This window comes from Telopea speciosissima, chromosome 2, assembly GCF_018873765.1.
Source record: "Telopea speciosissima isolate NSW1024214 ecotype Mountain lineage chromosome 2, Tspe_v1, whole genome shotgun sequence".
NCBI lineage: Eukaryota > Viridiplantae > Streptophyta > Magnoliopsida > Proteales > Proteaceae > Telopea > Telopea speciosissima.
The window spans coordinates 48,257,984-48,281,626 of NC_057917.1; the positions used below are offsets into that span (position 1 = coordinate 48,257,984).

At 39.0% G+C, this 23,643-nt stretch overlaps 1 protein-coding gene across 1 annotated transcript; it reads right to left on the minus strand.

Annotated features, from left to right (window-relative positions):
• Window positions 1–16,982: 16,982 nt before the first annotated feature.
• LOC122650795 lies at window positions 16,983–18,265 on the minus strand. Its single transcript, XM_043844174.1, has 2 exons — window positions 18,090–18,265; window positions 16,983–17,880 (listed from the first exon to the last, which is right to left on the minus strand). Exons 1-2 carry the CDS (start codon window positions 18,263–18,265, stop codon window positions 16,983–16,985), a joined length of 1,074 nt encoding a protein of 357 aa, XP_043700109.1.
• Between the last annotated feature and the right edge of the window lie 5,378 nt (window positions 18,266–23,643).

Sequence of the window (23,643 nt, forward strand, 5' to 3'; positions counted from 1 at the left end):
TGGTTGAAACCCATTCTAACGAAACAACTTGCTTTGCTCTTTTATCATTAATTAATTTTTAATTTTTATTTTATCTTAGGGTAAAACAAAAATAAAAAACTTCAAAATTAATTAAAGCAAGTCTCCCATTCTTCTTCTTCTGCGGTCCATTCCCCTCCCTCCCCAAATACTGCAACCCCACCCCTCCTCTTCTGCAATTTGTTTTATTAAGTTTAATCTTTATATTGCTAGAATCGTTGATAGCAGGTAGAAGTAAAAGATGTGTTTTAGTTTTGAGTTCAAGTTTGAATCAACTACTACTTCAATTTCAAGGTAGGATTAGGAAAAAAAAGGGAATTGAATTTGAGTTTCCACCTCCTATATATTCTCCCTGTCCAGATCGAAGCTTTGAATATGGACATCAGATTTGATTTGCTTTCAGGTGCTACTACTATGTTTTTCAATTTTAATTTGACATATTACTAATTCAAGGTTCAAATTAATAATTGGTTGAACCCTATAGATAAACTCCAACAATAATATTATCTTGTGAATCCAAGAGTGTTGGAAATTTATGGACAAGAAGATATTGGTCATGTATAGCTTGTGATGGTGTTGATAAAGATTATCTAATTTGGTTGGGTCTTATATTATTAGGTTGATCTTAGCAATTCACGGGTCTTCTTTTGTTGTTTAGCTTTTATCTTTTTTAGATATGTTGCTAATAGATGACTAATATAATTTTACAAGATCAAGTATGTAATTTTTTATTTTCTTCAATAATTATACTTTGATTAAGTTATACATAGTGTTTATTTAACACTAGTGCTGCAAAAGAGAAGTGTTTTTGAATAGGTCTATGATATTTAGATACATTTTCAGTTAAGAATATACACAAACTTCTCTTGTTTCCTTTTAAAAATAAAAATTTTATTTTGAGATAACAAAGGGTGAGGGGTAAGTTGGGATGAAGAAAGGGGTGTTATTGCAGGGCAGCAGGACGAGGCATGGGGTACGTGTAAGAAGAAGAGGCGAATGGAAGATGATGGGTTTTTTTTAGTTAAAGTTTGATATGTTTTACCCTAAAAAAAAAAAACAGTGAAATTGAAATTAAAAAAAAAGAGAAAAAAAATGATGGTGAGAATTTTTCAATACGATTTCTATATTAGATTGGTTTTAACTTGTAACCTTAAATATTGGAGCCATGCTCCCAAACTAAGAAACTTTTTCTCATAGATATTAAATGGAGCTAGCGCACGTGTCTCACCTGTCAAAAAATTGAATCGAAATTGTACGGATCCACTCAAATAATTTATGGCTCATCATCGTCAAGCATGTCGGCATACAAAGTGGTGGGTGGGAACAAATCTGAACCGTCCATGGGATGTGGGATCCATCTCTAAGGCTCTAAGGAGGTATGGGACCCACACCCCCATGGAGGGGTCAGATCTGTCCCCATCCTTTCCCATGTGGATAGCTGATCCGAATTCAATGGTGGTAGGGGAGGCTGGGCCCGAAGAAGTCAACTACCAAATTTTAGTTAGTTATTATTAGTTAGTTGAACACGAGAGGTTTTCTACTCCTGCTTTACCTTCATTTACAGTTTTGACCTTCATTTTTTCTTATATACCATTAGTCTATTAGCTAATTGTCTACTCGCACTTTTATCTTCTCTTTACAGTTTTACCCTTTTCTTATATTGTTATGGAAGAGGGTTTAAGAGGAGGGCGGTTTCGGTTCACATCGACGGTTTTTTGAAGTGAAGTTGAAATTGAATTGAACCGAATTAAATGCTCACATATTAGAATCGAAAATAAACCAAATTTATGTGATTTGGTTAATTTGACTCGGTTTCGATTTGGTTTTGACACCCTCAAGTGAAACTACTCTCCCTATCATCGGATGAGATTTCTACCTTTTCATGCGAACCAAATAGTTTTCTTTTCGCCTAAACTAAAATAGGGCATTTTGGGGACTATGGTGGGTAGAACCCAACAGGTAGCGCCTGACGGGTAGAACCCGACAGGTAGAGCCTAACGGGTAGAACCCGATAGGAAGAACTTGACGGGAAGAACCAGCTAAGCAGGTATGCCCGGCTAGACAACCAGATGAGTAGAGCTGGGGAAAAAAACTTACTCCCTTACACCAATTCTATGTTCAAGAAAGTGAGGGGCAACTGATACGCCCAAAAATAGCCAGCCAATAAGCGGCCAACACATGGTAAGATCTTATCAATTAACCCACTAGAAGATTCCATTCCCCACTAGGGAGCATCCCCCCTCATTAAGGGGAATAACCCAACTCCATTCCCCCACGTATCAAACAATGGGGGAAGGAAGACTTCCAACCGCCTCGATAACCGTGCTAGGGATAAAAGGGAAGAGGGGACATAGGTACGCTATTTTTGACTTTTAATCACTTACTCCTCTCTGTACCCCCTCTACAATTCATCTGTGCGCCGGACTGACTTAGGCATCAGAGAGTCCCCCTCGGAGTTTGCTCTGGACCTCTTCTTTTTTCCTTTTCTCTCCTTACATGTCGCACATGTCAACAGGAGGTTTTTTCAGTGGCAACAAGTTATAATTTCTTCTGGTAGTTTTGAAGGTTTTGCGTGTGTTAAGTTTTATCAAAGCTATAGCGCCTATAGCGCTACTCCAAATCGCAACAATGACTTCTTGTTTATGTGGTCTGTTGTAAAAATTTTGATGTGGCTGTAAGAGGACTTGTAAAAGCTTCAGTTGATCAGTACCTATTTGTCAGAGTTGAGGAATTCTTTATTTCTATCTTCTGGTGTTTTTTTTAATGAGAACGGAAAATAAAAACTAGTTTACAGTAGTGGTGATGTTCAAAGTGAGTCTATCTATCCTTATAAAATAAAGAAATTTGGCAAGTAGTCATAAAAGAGGAAATAGGCAGCCCATGGGTTCAGCTGAGTTGGCAAAATACCAACTCCTCAAATAAGAGGTCATAAGTTCGAACCACCTTGGGACCTATCTCATCCCTTATCTCCCTGCTATCAAAGCTCTCCAATTTAAAAAAAAAAAAAAAAAGAGGAAATAGGTAGAAGGGTATAAAGATATCTTTAATTTGTTTTCTATATTTTCTCTCTTCCTTTCGTTATGTCACTATGATTTTGTTTCTCTAATATTGGTAGTAACATCTACCTATGTGGTCCATCTAATTGTAGCTCATGGAGGGGCTGAGCCAGAAATTTTATTTTGGAAGGATGTAGATGTTAGGAACTATTAATTTGATGCCCTTATATAGTGACTCCATCAATCGCATGTAAGGTAATAATGCTTAAGAACTCAGGGTGTGGAGCAGCCAGGTGGAAGTTGCAGATTGGGAGAATCGAGAATGCTTCACTGCATCACAGATTTGATCGATCGAACAAGCACAAATCAATTGCAAGGGGGGTATACTTGTAGATGCTGAATTTTGTCACCCCCCAACAATGACGATGATTGGACGCAGATGACTAGCAATGTCCCCAAAACAAACACTGTATCAGAAAATATCTCCACTCGCCTTGTAAATCACACATCGTGCTCGTGACCAGCCCCAGATAACCCCAGACAGCCCATGCAACCCCATAAGGCAGCATCACAATCGCAGCCCCGCAAGGTAGTGCCCTGCATCGCGTAGCCCTGCCACATGGCACCGCGGCTTGCGAGGCCCTATCGCGCTACATCGCGGCCTGAGTAGCCCTGCCATGCAGTGTTGCGGCCTACGTGGCCCTATCATGTGGTGTTGCAAACGTGCGCGTTGTGGCTCTACTGCGCAGCCCTATCATGTGGCTCCATGAGCACACGTGTGACCTTGCCGTGCGGCCCCATGGGCACCCAAAATCTGATTTTTTCAGTTTTTGCTCTCTACCATGGCCCCGCACATTTTCCGTAGCACTGCCTAACCCAAAATTTTCCTATAAAAGGGGGTCACGCCCTCATTTGCATAATCCAAGTTTGTGGGAGAGGGGGCACCCCCAGAGCTCCAATTTTACAGTTTTTTCCTTGTTTCCTTGTTTCGGGGCTCTTCCCCAATTCGTCTTCGAGCCTCGTCCCTCTGTCCAAAGTCTGGGCTATTCGAGTCCAGCTTCCTTGACCCTTTCTTGCCTGAATCTGGGAAACCTCTCGTGGTGTAGCTACTTTGTCCGGCCTTCGAGGCCCTAATTTCCAAAGCCTTGGAACACCGTTATTTCGTCTGAGATCTTAAGATCTAATACCCACAAGCCGTTACTCTGTCCGACGAAGGGACATTGTGATTTTACCCTAAATTGGGTGATTTTTTATATAATTGGTTTCTAGGGCATAATTGCATCATGATACATCGTGATTGTTGAACGGTATGCCTCTAATGAATGTATGAGTTCTAAATTCCGAAATCCTAATTACTCTCTTGTCTTTAGCATTTTCTTTGTATAGATCAATGGCCGCAAGAAGAGGTGCAAGGGAACCATAACCCCCTCCTCGTGAGTTTGATGCTCATTGGTTCACCTCGGCAGAGAACCAAGACTTATGGAGTGATCTCCAGCACATCCTAGTTATTACTAAGAGACGGGTTGTCCCAGAGGACCTTCAATTCTTCCGAATGGAGGAGAGGTTTGCCCACCTTGGGTGGTCAAAGATACTTTATCCCGAGGATGACTTCTATCTATTATTGGTGTGTTGTGTTTATGCCAACCTTGAGATGGTGGACAATGGTAATGAGGGATGTCGGATTTCTACTCGGGACAATGGGGTAGACATCTCTTTCTCTACGGTCGAGTTGGGAGAGATCTTGGTGGTATCAATGGAGGGATCACTTCAGTATGGTCCTCCAAAGTGTGAGTACATAGCTTTCCTCTCTGATGAGGAGTATCTTAATATGCTCGAAGCCTCGCAGCCTAAAGAATAGATGATAGACTTCTTATCAACAACTACTACTCATCCATGTGCATCCTAGCACTCCAGACATAACTAAATGTCGTCCCATTTGGTGGGCATAAGGATCAGGTAGCAATAAATCTTCTCATCCATTCAAGTTACATCTCAACTTAAAAGTAATTATTTCTAATGTCTATTTGCTTTCTTGGCAAGTGTCCAATATGCAGAGTTATTGTGCTTTCTGCCTCTATAGAGGACTCCCTTTATGCTTTCCCAATGTCATCATCCAAACCATAGGGTATCGGGAGAATCATCCCTTCGAAGAAAATTTACCCTATACAAAGCTGATAACTAAGCTCTTGCACCGCTTCCATGTGTCATTAAATAATGACTGGAGGGGTAAGAGGGTCACTCCCTTCAACATGACTACTCTAAGAAAAATGGGCATGATAGGGCGAGAAGGAAGTTTGAAATTGCCGCCTGATAGAGTACAGGTGGCAAGAGAAGCTTTAGAAGAGGTGATGATGCCAGTGACCACGATGGGTCAGATAGGAATAATGGTTAGGATCAAGGAAGTGGAAATAGGCCAGCAGCTGCACCCACTGCCAGGTCAACTCGATCATCCATAAGGGGTCAATCATCCATAAGGGGTCATGGACGAAGAGCTATTGCCTCTACTTCTCGGACTACTAGGGCATCCAACACACAGGTTCGTGAGGATCCTCCTCGTCCGACACGGGAAGGTGATATATCAGGTGTGCCAGGCTGGGGGTATATGGTGCAAAGGTTCTCTGCCATGGAGCAGACTATGGTGCAAGGATTTTCTACCCTAGAAAAGAAGGTGAATGATCAATACAATGATGTCATTGCATTGATGAATGTGGGATCTGATGACACCGATGATAGATTGACTGACATTGGGTCTCGTTTGATGATGGAGAGAGATCCAGGCAACACAGTACGATGTTCTAGAGGGGCAGATCAAGCTCAGAGCAAGGATGAAGGAAAAGGACTGCAACAGGAGTAGTTCCATGATTTTCTTTTTAGTTTCCTAGTTTATTATGCTCTTTTATCTTGTTAAGTTAGTTTCTAGATTGTTGGGCATGGTGGAAACATTTTGTACTTTTCTCTTTAATAATCTTGTGTCGGCCTTGAATGGCCCTATATATGTAAGGATGGTCTCTACCTAATAGAAGTTTTAAATTTTCAATCAACAAGAATGTCTCTACCCTATATTTATATGCATTTGTTAAAGATTTTCATTATTTTGATTCTTAATGCAGATCAGGTTAAGATAAAGTGAATCGAAAGGTGAACAGGGTAGAGCAAAAGTGCTCTCTAATACCATGCTATCACACCCCTATCCCAAACTAGGGCTATGTGACAGGAATACTCTCGTATTCTACACCGAATAACAGAATCGATACATTGCAGTACCATGTTCACCATTCCAAGAAATAAAGATCGGAGATAACTTCAAAGTCATAGCGGAAGAGTTAAAGGATACTAATAACATATGATTAAGGATTTCTACATGATATCATATAATTCATTTATAAAATTTGCCTCACATATCCAAGTATTAACAAGTTCTAAATACCATAAGATCAACTATATAGAGAAAGGAACAAAAGTAAATATCCACCATCGTATAATTACAATCATCCAAAGCATTCTCAAAACAGGACATAAACAGTGTTCCAAACCATTGGGCCTCTAGCCTACACCATTACTCTCCCTGAGTATCTATCTCGCACGTTTGGTTACCATCATGTCTCTCCTCAGAGTGTCTCTCAAGAATGCAATCACTGGGCATGAGTGTCCACCCAGGATCTCTCCAAACATCAATGCCAGCCAAAAATGACCAGTAGATTTGCTCATTGGTCTCCATAGCATGACCTATAGCATCATCTAAAAAAAAAGGTTCCCGAGGGATGAGCTTCCATAAGCCCAGTGAGCAATTAAACCATACACAAACATACATCAGTAGGTACATCAATAATGCATGCTAAAGTATGCACATCACATATGGTGCATGAATACTTCTGTTCATTTTCCCCCTAACAACAACATTCTAAGTCAGGTCAAGTACTATAGCACAGGTAGCATCGTCGGCAAGCGATACCATAATTTGGATGACATTATGATAATATCAAACCAATACCACAATGGAAGCCAACGAGACTGGACCTCTCCACTAGGCTGTTCGCTAATCCCTAATACAAACCCCATCCTGGTGCCCAGCTGGAGTCACAATTAGTGCCTGGGCTTCACAGTGGGCTACCCAAAAATACAGTCGGGACCCATGGGTTTGCTTGACACCTTAACCCCTGCCGGTAAGGGTTGTAGTAATGGGTAAATTATATCTTAACCAGCAAACAACTATTGAGATGCATAGGTACGCACATGTGTAGCCTAGAGGTCGAGTCCAGAGTGCCAGTCATGGTGGCCCGGCTGTCGTCTCGTCACCTCTAGCTTACACATACGCTAGATAATAGTAGTATTTCAAGTGTGATGCCAAAATACCGGTCGACCGGTCACATCCCAACCCAATCCATCATACACATCATAATCATTATATATGCACACCACTCTCCTCACAACACTCTCATGGAAATCCCAAGTCCAACGCACACTCACGATACTTGGATTCCATCACTCATTCATGCTCCATATCTTTCATATCATCAATTGCAAAACATTCAAAATAAAATTTCAGCTTAGTATCATGTATAATAATTGTATCTCATCATGTTTGCATCCATCTATAAGGCATAGCATGCATAACAAGCACATCACATCATTATGCATATCCTAAGCACATGCCTGATAAGAAACATTCCATAAAATAGTTCAACTATTCAATCCACTCACAATCTTCAAAGCATAAGCAATCACGAGTTCTGAGTAGTGCATGCCCTCCACCGTAGGTGTACGTGAACCTAACATGTCCATAAACAATCATACAATAAGTGAGAGAAGGTCTAGGTATAACCCAAGCCATCATTCACTGGCCTGAGTGATGATGGGATAGAGCAGACAATGCGCATTGTACACAGGCCAATGGACTGTGTAGGCAGCAGTCCAGATGAATTTGTGCGACGACGTATCATCCGCAGACTGTATCATCCGCAGACCAAAACTGCTGAGTTTTGGCTTGAGCTCGAAGCAGTCCTTGGTCAATGGCCATGGGACCAATTAGAGGTCCATGAGGGGTGTTCTTAGCCCCCATAAGAGCTACTAATCCTAGGGATTTGATCCATTTAAGATTCCCATGGGGTTTGGGTTCAATTCAACAAAAATCCTCAATTTGGGAGGTTCAACCTTAGGGTTTCATGGTAGTTTGGGTATGGATTAAGAAACCAGCCAATAGAGGTGGTCAATTGACATTAAATCAACATAATAGGAGTTCTAACTACCATTAAACAAGAAGCCCTAAGCTTAGGCTGGAGATTAGATGGCATTTCAATCAAATGCTAAGAGACTAGACTAGGAGCTTCATAGTTTAGCTTGCTTACAATGAGGTGAGCTTGGCAAAGCAAGGGAACAAGATCCAATGCTGGATTTGGCCTTCAATCCACCTCTCCCACGAGCTCCAAGTCCAAGGTTGGTGTTAGGCAGAGTGAAGGAGTGAGATGAGCTCAAGGGCAGCTCAATATGGCCTTGGGATCATTCCTTTCTCCTCCTTCTTCTCCTCTCCAAGCTGAGCTCTCCACAACTTCCTCTCTTCCTAAATGCATGAAATGAGAGGAGGGGTAGGGTTTCGCTCAGCATAGCTAAGGAAGTGTTTGGTTCGATTGTTTTGAAGAATTAGACTCTGATTCTAGATCAAGTTCTCTAAAATCAGATTCTGTGGATTCATAATTTTGAAATTTAACTGTTTGGTTGCCCTGATTCTGTACCATGATTCTTCATGCATAACTGTTTGGTTACCCTGATTCTGTGTCTTGATTCTTTCCGAAAGACTATTTGGTTACCCTGAGTCTGTCAAGTGGATTCTTCTGAATCTATATAAATAACCGTTTGGTTACCCTGAGTCTGTGACTTGGATTTATCCTGAATCTATCTAAATAACTGTTTGGTTACCTTGTGTCTTGTAGTTAGATTCATCCTAAATCTACCATGTGTATAGTTGATCATGTGAAAAGGATATTGGCCACATTATTAATTCTCAAATAATAAAAAAGAGGCAAATCTTCATCTCCTGGTGGTGTCAGTTATTGATGGCTAGATGCTAAAATTCAAATCTCTCTGTTGCTCACTTTCTAGCTAATAGAGCTTCAAAGTTAAAACATAAAAAAAATATGATCCTGTAAATCACTACAAAAGCCCCAAATGCCCTATTTAACTAATTGGTTTCAATGTCTCAGTTAGTAGCATTCACATGACAATTAAAATCAATTACATAATAAAATCCATTGCATGAAATTTTGTTTAACAGTTCCAAGGCAATGCATTCAAGGTAGACATATCGATGCCCTTATCATCTTCTTTTCCCACTTCCCACACTTCTTTACTTGTTCAAGTCAAGTTTTTTAACAGCTTCAAGGACGTGTTTTAACGTTTTTGTCTGATACTCAGAACTTCTAATTGCTGAACCGATGAATCCCTGCAGATAGTCCGTGGTTGAAATTGGTGGATGTGTGGTGGAGTTTAGACCATTCACTACTTGCTCGTTTTAAGAAGAAGATTCTTCCTCATATATAAATTGAAACATTCCACAACCAGCAGATTTGTTTTCCTATAAGAAATATGAAAAAACATAATTTTGTTAAATATTCAATCCAAATATGATTCTTTTCAAGAATTTGACTTGACAAATGAAATAACTAATAAACAAATAAACAATATTTACTGGGTGGATTGAGGGTAACACCAAAAATCTCGTCCTGTATTTACTCCTTTAGTACACCTTCGAACCTTGGACTACCCTTTTCCACAGTCACACATTTTAAAGTGGTCCACCCACATAAAAAAAGAAGTGTGTTGTTGGCACTTGTAGAATCTTCTACCCGGATTAGTCTTAGTATTTGATTTCATTAGTATACATTTACGACCACATATATCACAAGTTGCTACATTATCCATCTGGACAAAAGAAATATCAGTAGAGATCGGATAATAGAAGTAACATAAAAGTACTTCGACCAACATAGCCACCCCTATCCAAATACAGGGAAAAAACATCTGATCCATATTGAAACAAGAGTGTGTGAAACTACCTCACCTCCTCTTGTGAAATAAAAAATCTAATCTATATTGAGGCTTAGGGGCTTTGGGCTCGAACTGGCAGGCCTGGCGATTTGGGTAGAAGTTAGCCAGCCAAATCTTTAATTTTCAAGCATAGGCTACCAACTAACAACAACAATAACTCTATGATACAGCACCATCTATATTGGAAGAAAAGAAATGTTATAAAGGTTTTAAACTCTACTGTCCATGGGTATATTCAGAATATCAGCATGCGATTTGTAAGTTTGGGATACTAGGAGACCTGACCTCTTGCTTGATCAGTATGGTGAAGTTTCAGAGACTGTCCTGCTCTCCTCCATGGTAAGTAATCCAATTGAATTGGGTTGTGGTTCTCTGACCTAAACCTGCTAACTAAGGGAGCGTTTGGTATGCATTCTTGGAATTCATTTTAGGTTGATTTCGCATTCTCGGATGATAAACATAGTTGTTTTTATCATTCAAAAATGCATACCAATGCTTTAAATTACTTAATTGCTCTTGATTCTCCAGATGTTGGAAGTTTAAAATTTTGAGGAGCTATGTCCTGAAATTTATTGCCTTCTTCCCTCGAACAATAAGGTGTCAGCCAATGAAAAAGGCTACGGAAGAGAGGTTACAACTTGAGTCATAACCATAACTGTTAGAAACAGATTTTCCCAATATTTAATTATAATCTCCTTGGCAGCAGAAATAAACATAAGCTAACATAATAATTTTTCACTAAGGATACAATCAATATGCTATTTAGTTGGCACAGACCAAAATTAGCTGCATATTCAACTCAAATCCAGAAAAGAAAAACAAGTAGAAAAGAATCTCAGCCAAAAAAATTTCTTTGTCACTTATACATGTCTAGATATTGAAGTAAATAAAACCTGTAATAAGAGATATATATTGATATATTCATACGTGTTCCCAATATCACTGAAACACACACACACAACCGATACAATGAGACCCAAAAAAAGGGGGGGAAAGGAACAATAGAACAGGAAAATCATTCAGTCCCTATGTATAATTTTCCAAGTCCAAATACAAATTAAATTACAGAGTTAAAATTTCACCTGAAGACAGACTTACTAGAGAGGGAGACTCATTATAAAAAAGCCAAGTTCCAACAAATCCCTCACAATGCCCACTTCCACCAACCTGGCATGAAATCATGGTTCCTCAACCATGCAATAAGCTTGCAAAGAGAGCACCGATGTATCATAATTTAATGCAAAGTTCAGATTAATAAATCTTTTATCATTGGGAACCAAGGGATGGAATCCACAACTTTGTGAGATTACCCTTAGAACAACGTCTCTGGGAACCAAGGGATGGGGCTCAAACTCCTATCGAGTTTGGGTCTCTTAAGGATTGAACAAATCCTAGAAATCTCAGATCAAGGTGAAAGCAAGATGCAGAGATATTGCAAGGTAATGAAAATAGAAACTAAGGACTTAAATTAGAAACTTAGTAAAGTTAAGCAAACCCAATCATCATATGTGGACCAAAACAGGGTCGAGAGGAGCTCTCAAGTTCCTGATTTAATCCTCCAAATATCAGCCAATTCCATTAAGTAGTTGCTGAGACAAAGATCCTCAAAGTAGTGATAACTAGAGGAACAAGTCAGCTGTAGGGGAGAATAGGTGATTTCAGAGAACTTTAACCACAGGCCTAAGTACAGGCCCCAACTACAGTCGAGTGTAGTCCCTTGGGGCTTAACTTAACCCCGAAGTATCAGCAACAACAGCTCACAGGTTGCAGGAATTATAAGCGTGAACCAGCAGCAGGAATGAGCAGTAAACCTCAGCTGCAGGTACTGATTTGAGTTGCAGATCAGCAATAAATTGCCAGCATGAATGTGGGGCTTATTTGAACTTCAAGCAATGTTCAGCAGCTCCAAAACTTGGTCTCAGTTAGCCTTGGTTAAGTGCAAAAAATAAAACAGAGAAAAGGGAAAGAAGGGAGATCAAGTGGAGAAGAAAGGACAGGGTTGGGATGGCTATCTCAGCCAGGGACTCTTTCCCTACCACGTATCATGAATCATGTTTGCTGAGGATTAAAAGAACCAAATAGAAAAGCAAAATTCATTTGCAGAAAAGGACCAAAAGATATATCATAAGTTCTTATACACAAAAAACAGAAGTCACTTAGACTTCCCATATTGATAGATCATAAGTTCTGATGCACAAGGTAACAAAGATATACCAAGGTAGCCAACCTTCAGATGTAAAAAACCAAAAAAAGATAGTTATAACATACCATAAATTATCTGTCATGGTAATAAAAGTATCTTACTGTCAGATTTCATCATCAACAATAAAAAGATCATATCATCCTGTCAGTCCATGTCATGCTTGGAATACCAAAAGCACTAACTAAAAGCACCAACTAGAGTTAAGTTAGTCTCTCTGTCATGCTAATAAAAGTATCTTAGTGTTCGTTTCTCAACAAAATGCACCACCATTAAGTCATATAACCAAACAAAAAAACAAACAACCACATTGGCTACCAGTCTGATGCTACCAGCACTGCATCAGACTTCATTGCCACCATCCTCCTCTTTGAGATACGTGTCCATTATCTTTCTTTTGTCCACATCTCTTGTTTTCAGAAAAACAATGGTCTTCTTCTTTTCTTCCATAAAAAAATTTGTTAGCAGAACCGAGAATGGGAGAATGGCTTGAATGATCAATGAGATCAGTCAAGCACTCTATTTAATATAATAAAAGAGATTACAAGGGAAAACACTATTCATGACACTGGTCACATACTGTTCACCTAAACAGTATCACAACCCTAATTACATTTCTACCCTTGCTCATAAATATATAAATAAAGAATAAATAAAACACCCAAAAGACCAGAATACCCCCATGGTATTCTGGTGTACATATTCCAACACTCCCCCTCAAGCTGGAGTATACAAATAAGTAAAGAAACTCCAGCTTGAACTAATACGAAAAAAAAATGCTAACACTCCAACATTCTAACACGTCCCCTCAAGTTGGCGCATATACGGCACTAATGCCCAACTTGAACAAAATAGGGAGTAACAGAGTTGTAGCAAATTCCATTCCAGCTTGACACATAGACAGATGAATGAAGCTCCCAAATAAACCTTCAAGAACTTGAAATAATTGATTTTCAAAACTTGGGCAGACTTGATCAACAAAGTTTTCACCAATCTTCAATAGCTGTCCAGTGATGAATCTCAGAGTGTCATAGTGACGTAAAATCTTGAAGTGAAAAACTAGGGCAGCAAGCAGCGGAAACAACTGAACCAACCCAACTATAAATCCTCAAATAGGCACTGTAATCCTCAAATAGGTAGGCAACAACCAAATATCTTCAATACTCTCAATACTTCAATCTCCCCCTTATGGCAAACTCAACCCAATAACAAAGAATACCCAATGGCAATGGTGGAGAAACACTAATCTTCTATGTTTTGCACCAATGTTCCTGCAAGTTCTGCATTCTGCAATGTCTACAGGTGTATTTTACATAATCCCCCCCTTACGTCTAGTAGTCCACGTGGACAAATAACGAAGATGATGTAATAAATAGGGCAAAAGTATGATGTTCTAGAATTTTTCCAAAGATGCTATGGGTAATTAAAAAAGAACGAATGGCAAATTAGAGTATACCATAAACTTTCAAAGTGGTTATGGGTAAATGCCAAAGGTATGATATGGGAGATGGGAAAGTGAAAAAGGCAGTGGGATAAAGAATCGTGGAGAAAAAATAATGCAACATAGTAATTTTCGACCTTCTTCAATCGATCAAACAAACTTCTTGGATGGAAACTCCTACATGGGAGAAACACCAAACTCCAATTTGCAGATCTAATAAGAAAACAGATCTGATTTGAAGCAAGGAAAGGCTCCAATCTTCAAGGCTTGAGCAATCTTCAAACAAGGAAGAACCAGTGTGCAAAACTCCAATCTATAAACTCCCATATGCTGAATAGAACTGATGAAGATATCTGGGCAGAATTGATGTAATAAGCTTCTTGAAAAACTTGGACCAGATCTGAATTAGAGAACAATGCTCGGATCAAGTTCTCAAAGTAAGCTGGCTATGAACCAGTAGAAAAGCTTCACATAACTAAATAGATTCGTAGTCACAACCAATAACCAAGAACACACTGTTGTTATCCCAAATAAACTGATCTCCAAGGTAGTAGATTCAACTCTTCAACAATGTAAAAGAACTTCGATCTCCAATAGTAGGATACTCAATCTCAAAACCAGGGCAGCAGTAGTCCTCATAAAGGCAGTAGTAACAAGTTAACCAGTCATGCTTACAAAAGCTAATCAACGGAACCAGTAAGGGATGTAGTAAAGCTCAATAGAACCAGCAAGTAGAAGACAATAACTTAGCAGATCCAATAGGAATTGATGCAGCTAGTCACAGAGGAACCAAATAAATAGAGGTTGATAGTTGGAAAAATCGATCATAAGAAAGAAACCTGAATTTGTTCAAAAAATACTCCAAGGATAATGCTGAAATTTGGGTCGAACACTCCTCTGGTATGTATAAGACTCCCCTAAAAAAATCAGCTTGATAGGACAACCCTAACCCTAAGGAGGGTTTTGGAAAACCCTGAAATTAAGATCGATATAAGGAAAGGGGCTTCAATTGCTGATGTAGACTTGCAATAGATGCTGATTAGTACTGCTTGAATGGGACCTCCAATGCGAACAACCAATCTCCAGTTAGAATGAGACTTGGTCTTCAAGAGGGAGAAACACCAAAAAATTTGCAGAAAAGTAGGGCAGGCTATCGCAGATAAATAGACCTTCTTCAAGCCATGAATTGATGAATTAGAGTGTCTCTTTTAATGTTAGAACCACCTCCAAAGCATTATAACAGCTCATCCCTATCCCAAAAAATCGATTTGTGTCAGGGTTTTGGAAAATCCTAAAAAGTAGAGATCGGTTAGGGTAGGGGTCTTAAAAAAAACTTGAAAAGGTCAATATTGAGGTCAAGTGGTCCTTGAATTGGAGGAAAACAACCCACAAAAAATCAGCATCAACTGAAAGGAGGAATCCTAAAATCGATTGGAGTCAGGGTTTTGAAAAACCCTAAAAAGGTAAGATCGATTGGGTGAACCAAGCTGGAAAAGAAAAGCGAGTGTAGTAGATAGAAGAGGTAGATAGGTGCTGGAAAAGAAAGCAGAGGGAGCTCCAACAATGGAGAATCAGCCTTCATGTGAGGAATCTGATCTTCAAAATTCTGGAAAGCTCCAATATCGCAGGTATGGTTCCAGCAGTATCTATTAGAATTTAGGTTATGAAAAAAAAAAAAACAGATTGGGAGAAGGGCAGCAACTAAATCATTGGATTAGGTTTTTCCTCATTAGTGTTGCCCCCTTACAAGGATGAGAAGAAGAAAAAACAGAAGAAGGAGAAGCCGAGAGAGAGAGAGAGAGAGAAAGGTGGGAGAAGGTGATGGAAGAAAAGAAGGTTTTTTTCTAACCTAGATCAGAGAATTGGCTCTGATGCCATGTTAGCAGAACCGAGAATGGGAGAATGGCTTGAATGATCAATGAGATCAGTCAAGCTCTCTATTTATAATAATAAAAGAGATTACAAGGGGAAATACTATTCACAACACTGTTCACGTACAGTTCACGAGAACAGTGTCACAACCCTAATTACATTTCTACCCTTGCTCATAAATACATAAATAAAGAATAAATAAAACACCCAAAAGACCAGAATACCCCCATGGTATTCTGGTGTACATATTCCAACAAAATTCATTGCACGAAACCTCATGTTGAAGAGTTTGGAAGGGTATCCATTGCATCATTGGATCTATCGGCAAGATCATCTAACGAGTCAGTCTTTACCAGAGCATCCATGGCAGCAACGATTGATTTTAAGGGACTTGAAATCTTTCCAGCTTCCCCCTTCTTTCTCTTTTGTCTACCACTTGTGGCAGATGATCTTCGCCTACGATGCCACCTTCAGCTTAACTGACTGGGACACTATCCCCACCCTTAGTAAATTGGTCATCAATACCATGAAAGCCACTTAAATCCACATCTGGAATCGTCTTGTCATGCATATAGTCATTCACTGTATCAGTTGGGTGTTCAGCTCCATGCCCCGTTGCAACTTCATTTCCCAACCATATTGCAACATCCAAGTGTATGGGAAGAACTCTATGTTCTTTCCAATACTTTTGTTCCTTCTTCTGCCAAACACAATCATAAGACATTCAAAAATTTCATATAAAATAACTAAGAACACAAATGTTGTAAATATTTGATATACTAACAAGTTCACCTTGAATTCGGACCACACATGGCCTAGTGCATCAAACCTCATTTCCATTGCATTCCATCCTAACCCACTTTGCTTTTGTAGGTCACACAACGCTCTAAGTCTGGCTTTCCATATTCTGTAGTGATTTCTACATTGTTCCCAATCATATGCATATCCATACTTGTTATTAATGGCAACTGAGATTGACTGCCAATGGTCTTTTCTTAGACCATTATCCCCAGTTTTTCCATTTCTATGACAATCTGTAAGTTGTTCAAGCATGAAGTGTGAAACTTCACTGGGCCATAAAGCATTCCCCTCTCGTGACCTCGTCTGGGAAACCTCCCCTGTATCCATGCTTTTGATAGACAAATAACTCAAATTCAATTAACCAATAGAGATACTATAATACCATCATTACATATAATCAAATAACTCAAATTCAATAATAAGTTAAAGAGTATTCAAACTATATTATGCAGGTTACTTCTCAAATTACCAAACAGACAAAGTTTAAAGAGTATTCAAACTAAACCATGCACATTACATCTCAAGTTACCAAACAGACAAAGTTTAAAAGAGTATGCAGCTTAATATTACATCAACAAGAAATCCAATGAAAGTAGATAATGTCCAACAATACTTAGAAATCATAATCTTCATCACTACTATCCTCATCATCATAATCATCTTCATCAACTCCTCCTCCAATATAATCAGCCCACATTTTGTCAGCAATATCATCTTGAAATTGTTCCCAATCTTCAGCGATATCATTACCTTCCTTGTCAGAATCATCACCTGCATCTTCATCATTTGTTTGTATTCCTATTTGCTGACCAAGCATAGCAGCTCCTGCATTCTCTTGGTCTAAAAACTCCTCTTCCTCAATAGTATTCCGATTCAAAATATGATTATGGAGAAGAACACATGCTTGAACAATCCTGGTTTGCGTCTTATAAGGGTATTCAGACTGGCTTTTCATTATCTTCCATGTTGATTTCAATAGACTAAGCGCGTGTTCAATTACATTTCGCAACTTGGAATGACGCAAGTTAAATAATTCGTTCTTATCAGCAGGTGCTTGGTTGTTGTTCTCCCACTCTTTCAAATGATAACGAACATTCTGATATGGTCTCAAAAAGCCCCTTTGGTTGGCAAACCCAGCATCAACAAGATAGTATTTACCTGGAGGTACCACTATCTTTCCTGCTCCTTGCCTATGAATTGCATCATCTAATATTCGTGAATCAGATGCCGATCCTTCCCAATCAGCAAGTATGTAAGTAAATTTTGAGTCGAAGTCACATGCAGTTAAGATATTTTGCGATATAATTCCCTTCCTATCGCGAAATCTCTTATGTTCGTTAACCGGTACCCACGCATGGATATGTGAACTATTTACAGCTCCAATGCAATCCCTGAAGTAAGGATAGAAACTTCTACGGTTACCTGCTATTCGCTGGTGCATTGTTGTACTTGGAGGCTTCAATGATACTGGGTACAATTGCAATATTGCACCCAATACAAGATTGAAATACCTGCTTACAGTCTTATCGGAATGTCAAAATCATGCAAACTTTTTCGATTCTTCAAATGGTAGCCGATTGTTTGAAAAATATGACTAATTGTTCCTCCACTTGCACTGATCTGGTATCATGAAGAAGGCCCCTATCTTGCACCAATTTACATAAACTAAAAAAAGGCCCTCTTGCTCTTTCTTATGATGCTTCGAGATGTCTTGTCGAACACACTAATAATGCTCTCAGTCTCTTTCATTCCACGTAGAGAGTCACGACAGTAGGGCTCTTTAGCGAGAAACATTTTACTATAGTGCTCCGCTCCAATAGAAGCAGTAGCAGACCCTAATATAATTGCTTTCCTGCGCTTCGCATAACCCTCATCGTGTTCGTCATCGAAATCCATTTATACATTGATCTACAATTCAAATCACAACACTTTTAGATCGAGATATAACCTAAATTCTTCACATGAAAACCTCATCTAATAACTCTCCTCATATCCTTACTTTATAACTTAAGCTCCATTAATATGTGTCTAGCGCTATATAATTCAATATATAAAAATCAGGATGCCCCTACACACACTCACACTCACCTACCCCTTGCTGCCTCTATACACACTCACCCCCACCCCATGCTGCCCCTATACCGACTCACACACTCACACTCACCCACCCCTTACTGCCCCCACACACACTAACACACTCGCACTCAGCCCCACCCCATGCTGCCTCTATACACATTCACACACTCACACTCACCCCCACCCCATGCTGCCCCTATACACACTCACACACTCACACTCACCCACCCCTTGCAGCCCCCACACACATTAACACACTCACACTCAGCCCCACCCCATGCTGCCTCTGTACACACTCACACTCACCCCCACCCCCTGCTGTCCCTATACACACTCACACTCACCCACCCCTTGCTGCCCCTACACACACTCACCCCCACCCCATGCTACCTCTACACACACTCACCCACTCACACTCACCTGCCCTTTGCTGAATCAAACATGTGACATACTCTGCAAATTAGAGAGCTACGCACACTCACCCACTCTTAACTAATGGCAATAGTATATGGACAATCAGGGTGCTCAGAGAGGGAGTTTTCTCAAAACATCATAGATGCATAGATCTGAGCTTGTATGCCAGCAAGAAGAATGATGAAACAAATAGATTTGATTTTATATAAAACAGATCTACCCTAAAATACACCAATCTGGGAATCAAAACATGATGAAAATATCCTTTCTGCTACTATGTTTACTCTCAATTGGCACTTGTAACTTGAGGCCATCATTTTGGGATTGGAGGTAGCAAGATCTAGTAGAGAAGGGAATGATCTAGTTACTAAAGGCAAATTGCAGCCTAAAGATAAAGAGATATTGCCTATAAGATCGTAAGTACCACAATTTGGTATATATTCCCATCTATACCTATCAGTCCAAGAAACCCTTCTGCAAAAAAAATTATGGTTGAATAGCCAGCCTTTTATCTGTTGTTTGATTAATCTCTCAATAGGGATTTATAAATAGATGCATTTGCCTTTTAATCTTTGTTACAAAAAACTTCATTTGAGTAAAATAGTCTACAACACTACAACAACATGCATCAATCTGCAGAAGCCATCAATAGAATGACTTACCATTCAGCTTCATGATTCACACTTCTTCACTTCCATAGTTCAATGTAATCCTGAAGTGGATCATACTGTTTCATGCGGACTCAACTCAAGAAGTATTTTATTTCAATACAACATAGCAAGTTTTAGTATTAGGGGAGAAGGAGAGATGAAAATTTGCTTTATTGGGGGAATTATGATAGAAGTGTTCTATAGAGGAGCTTGGATAATATTGGTTAAGATTACAGGACAAATATAAATTTCCTAATTTCAAAAGGACAAAGGCATCATGCTTTCATTGTGGAACTCATCCAGTCCCAGCAATAGCCTTAGCCCTGACCCTTGCCTCCAAGACAAACAGGTAGCTACTGTCACAAAATTTATAGATAAGTAGAGTTACACAGGCTCAAACCAAGTCAATTTGCACCAGACAAACCCTCATCCCTGACTGAAAGTTGACCAGTTTACCAAAAACCCTTGTTTACAAGACAGGTTTATAGCCTTTGAAGACCATTGGTTTTCATTGCTTTCACTTTATGAGCCAAATGTCATTAAGGTAAGTATTTAGTTTCATAAAATTTGATGGAACTAGTTATGGAGAAAAAGTCTAATTGTTCAAGATATTTTCAGATGGTATGATCTTATTTAAGTAAAGTGAGGGAGGAACTTCTGATCAGAAACTGATCCAACTGACCACAAAATTCAGTCTCGTGCACACAATACCATGGAGTTAAGAATTTTTTTTAATTCATTTTTTTTAAAATTAAAGTTCTTAAAATTTGGTGAAGCTGTGGACAATTTTAAAGAAGCTAATCCTATCATTATTTTAATCATGAAAGCTCAAACCATTTAATCTGTAATTATATAACTGAACAGTTTGTGAATCCAACATGTCTAATGGCTAACTGACTAGTGCCAAGACTTTCCATGTATACCAACAAACGTAGAAGTAAAAGGTCGAGTATTATATTAAACATAACAGAATGCAAGAATGAGATAGTTTTATACCTGAGAAAATACTTAATGATGATTGGCAAGACCAAACATGAAACAATAACACGGTGATAATGAGTAACAGCCACAAGATGCCACCAACAAGAATCAACATGATACTCAGTAATTCTCAACATCTATTTATCAAAATGAAAGAAGAATTCAAACAGGAACCTTGACCTCTCTCTAATTTCTCCCAAAATCCAAAAAAATATCAAATAAAAAAACTATAGAATGAAGGAAGAAGCTTAGATCCTCAAGAGCATCATCAAAGAAGACATTTTAACACATCAAACTAAAACCAATGCCAACCACAAACCCAAAGCAAGAGCAAGAGAGAGAGCATGTCACACCCCAAACCACCCCTGGGAGGATTAGGTAGGTGACCCAAATTGCATAACGGCAATCCGCCAAATCCCACGGATCTAGAAGCAGTTAATACATTCACGGTCTCACATTCTTAACATTACCATAAGTAAATTCAGAGTGCTGCAGATAATCTACAATTATAACCATGAAAGAGAAAGCGTAGTGATACGGGAATGATAGTGATATATATATATACATAAGTGAGTTTGTTACATCCCCCGATACACCCACAAACTGAAAAGAAAAGCAGACAAGTATAAAAACAAAAGGGAAATACATATATGTAATAAACACCTTTTCTTCGGAGACATTTGTAATATGTTTCAAAAATGAATTTCTTTCCCCACTTATGTGCCTACGGTATCTAGTATCCAATCATTGGGGTTTTCGACCATACTGATTTTGGTGGTTATAGCAGTAAAATATCATCTTCAGTGAAATGTACTTTTACCTTGTCGAATTTTTGGACCTGTCGGATTTGTTCTTCTGCTTCTTTCGACAGTCCTTTTTGTAATGTCCCCGCTTTCCGCATACAAAATAGTTGCCCTTCTTTTTCTTGGAATCATCCATCTTCCGTTTCTTAGAAGAAGTTCCCTTTTCAGTATCAACCAAATTAGCCTTGAGTTTAGGATGCTCCACTAAGAACTTTGGCTCAGTTTTGCTCCTCAATCTTGATACGCATAACCACTTAGTCAAACGACCTATCTTCCTTTTATGTTTCATAGTAAGTTTGAAAGCATCTCAGAAGGTTGGCAGTTTCTCAATCTATGAACCGGTTACAAGTGCATCGGGTAGAATAATGTTCTCCTTCGACAAATTTTTTTTTTTTGGCCAAATCTTTCGACAATTTACTAACTAAATTTGATATTTGTCTATTTGTGAGAAAATATTTCACCGTCCTTCAGCTAAAAAAAATTGCCAATAACATACTTGTTACTACCTACATTATCGAGAGTATATTTTTTTGTCAGTGCATTCCACATCATATAAGTATATTTATATGCGTTACAGACATTATATAGTTCAATAGAAAACACATTAAGAATGTGATTCTTGCACTGGAAATCAGCTTGTATCCAAGCTAATCTTTTGACATCTTGAACTGGATCATCAGATTGAGGCAGTTTGGGGTCCGTGAGAGCAAAAGTAACTCCCAACTGAGTAAGAGCAAAAAACACCATTTGCTTCCTTAGTTGATGGCAACAACTTTAAGAGGTGGAAGCAAATGGAGTTTTTCGCTCTTACTCAGTTGGGAGTTGCTTTTGCTCTCACGGACCCCAAACCGCCTCAATCTGATGATCCAGTTCAAGATGCCAAAAGATAGCTTGGATACAAGCTGATTTCCCGTGCAAGAATCACATTCTTAATGGGCTTTCTATTGAACTATATAATGTCTATAACGCATATGAATATGGTTATATGATATAGAATGCATTCACGAAAAAATATACTTTTGACGATGCTGGAATTAGCAAATATATTATTGGCAATTTTTTGAATTTTCAGATGAAGGACGGTGAGAATATTTCCTCTCAAATAGACAAATACCAAGTTTTAGTTGGTAAATTGTCAAAGCAGAACATTATTCTACCCGATGCATTTGTAACCGGTTCATTGTGATAAACTACCAACCTCCTGAGATGCTTTCAAATTTACTATGAAGCATAAAAGGAAGAATTGGTTGTTTAACCAAGTGGTTGTCCATATCAGAATTAAGGAGCGAAACCGAGCCAAGTACAATACGTTGCATCCTAAACTCAAGGCTAATTTGGTTGATAATGAAAAGGGAACTTCTTCCAAGAAACGGAAGATGGATGACTCCAAGAAAAAGAAGGGTAACTGTTTTGAACGCAGCAAGCCGGGACATTACAAAAATGACTATCGACAGAGTAAGAAGAACAAATCTGACAAGGCAAAAGTACATCTCACCGAAGATGAAAGTTTTACTGCTATGATCACCGAAATCAATATGGTTGAAAAATCTGATGATTGGATATTAGACACCGGTGTCTCTAGGTACATTAGTGGGGTCATAAATTCATTTTTAAAATATCCTACAAATGTCTCCGAAGAAAAAGTGTTTATGAGAAACTTCCAAGTTTCACGAGTGATCGACAAGGGATAAGTAGTACTCAAACTTACTTCTGGAAAAGCTTTGGTGCTGAAGGACGTGCTACATGTGCCAAACATTCGTCGGAACTTGGTTTTGGGACCACTTTTGGATAAGGCAGGGATGAATTTATGTTTTTATCCGGATAAGTTTATTCTTTTAAATGATGATGTATTTGTTGGGAAAAGTTACCTACATGCATGAGGGCCTCTTTTGTACACAGTATTAATGAAATAATGAAAGACAAGCCTAGCTGATGTTACCTTCTTTGAGTCTACTCCTTATGTTGAGTCTTCAATTGTTTCTTTTGATTTGGATGATGACTTGCCCATATATAGTGTCGAAAGTTCTCCTGGTTTACAGGTTCCTTTGTCATCTGCTCTGCCTCCTAGTTCTAGGAACCTCTTGTTGTGTTTCAAAGTCGCACTCCGGTCTAGGCTGCAACCCGTATTACACCTTTCAAGAGATACACCACTCGGTTAAATGCTTCTAGCACGCCTTCTTTGCCGGCAGATCCTGATCTTGATCCTGCGCTAGGTACTTCCTCTTCTCCTACAGTTCCTGTTGTTTTTGATTTAGATGTTCCGATTGCTCATCGTAAAAGTGTTTGCAGTTGTACCCATCATCGAATAATTATCACCTCCAATTCCTCTAACAGGGGGGAGTGGATCCCA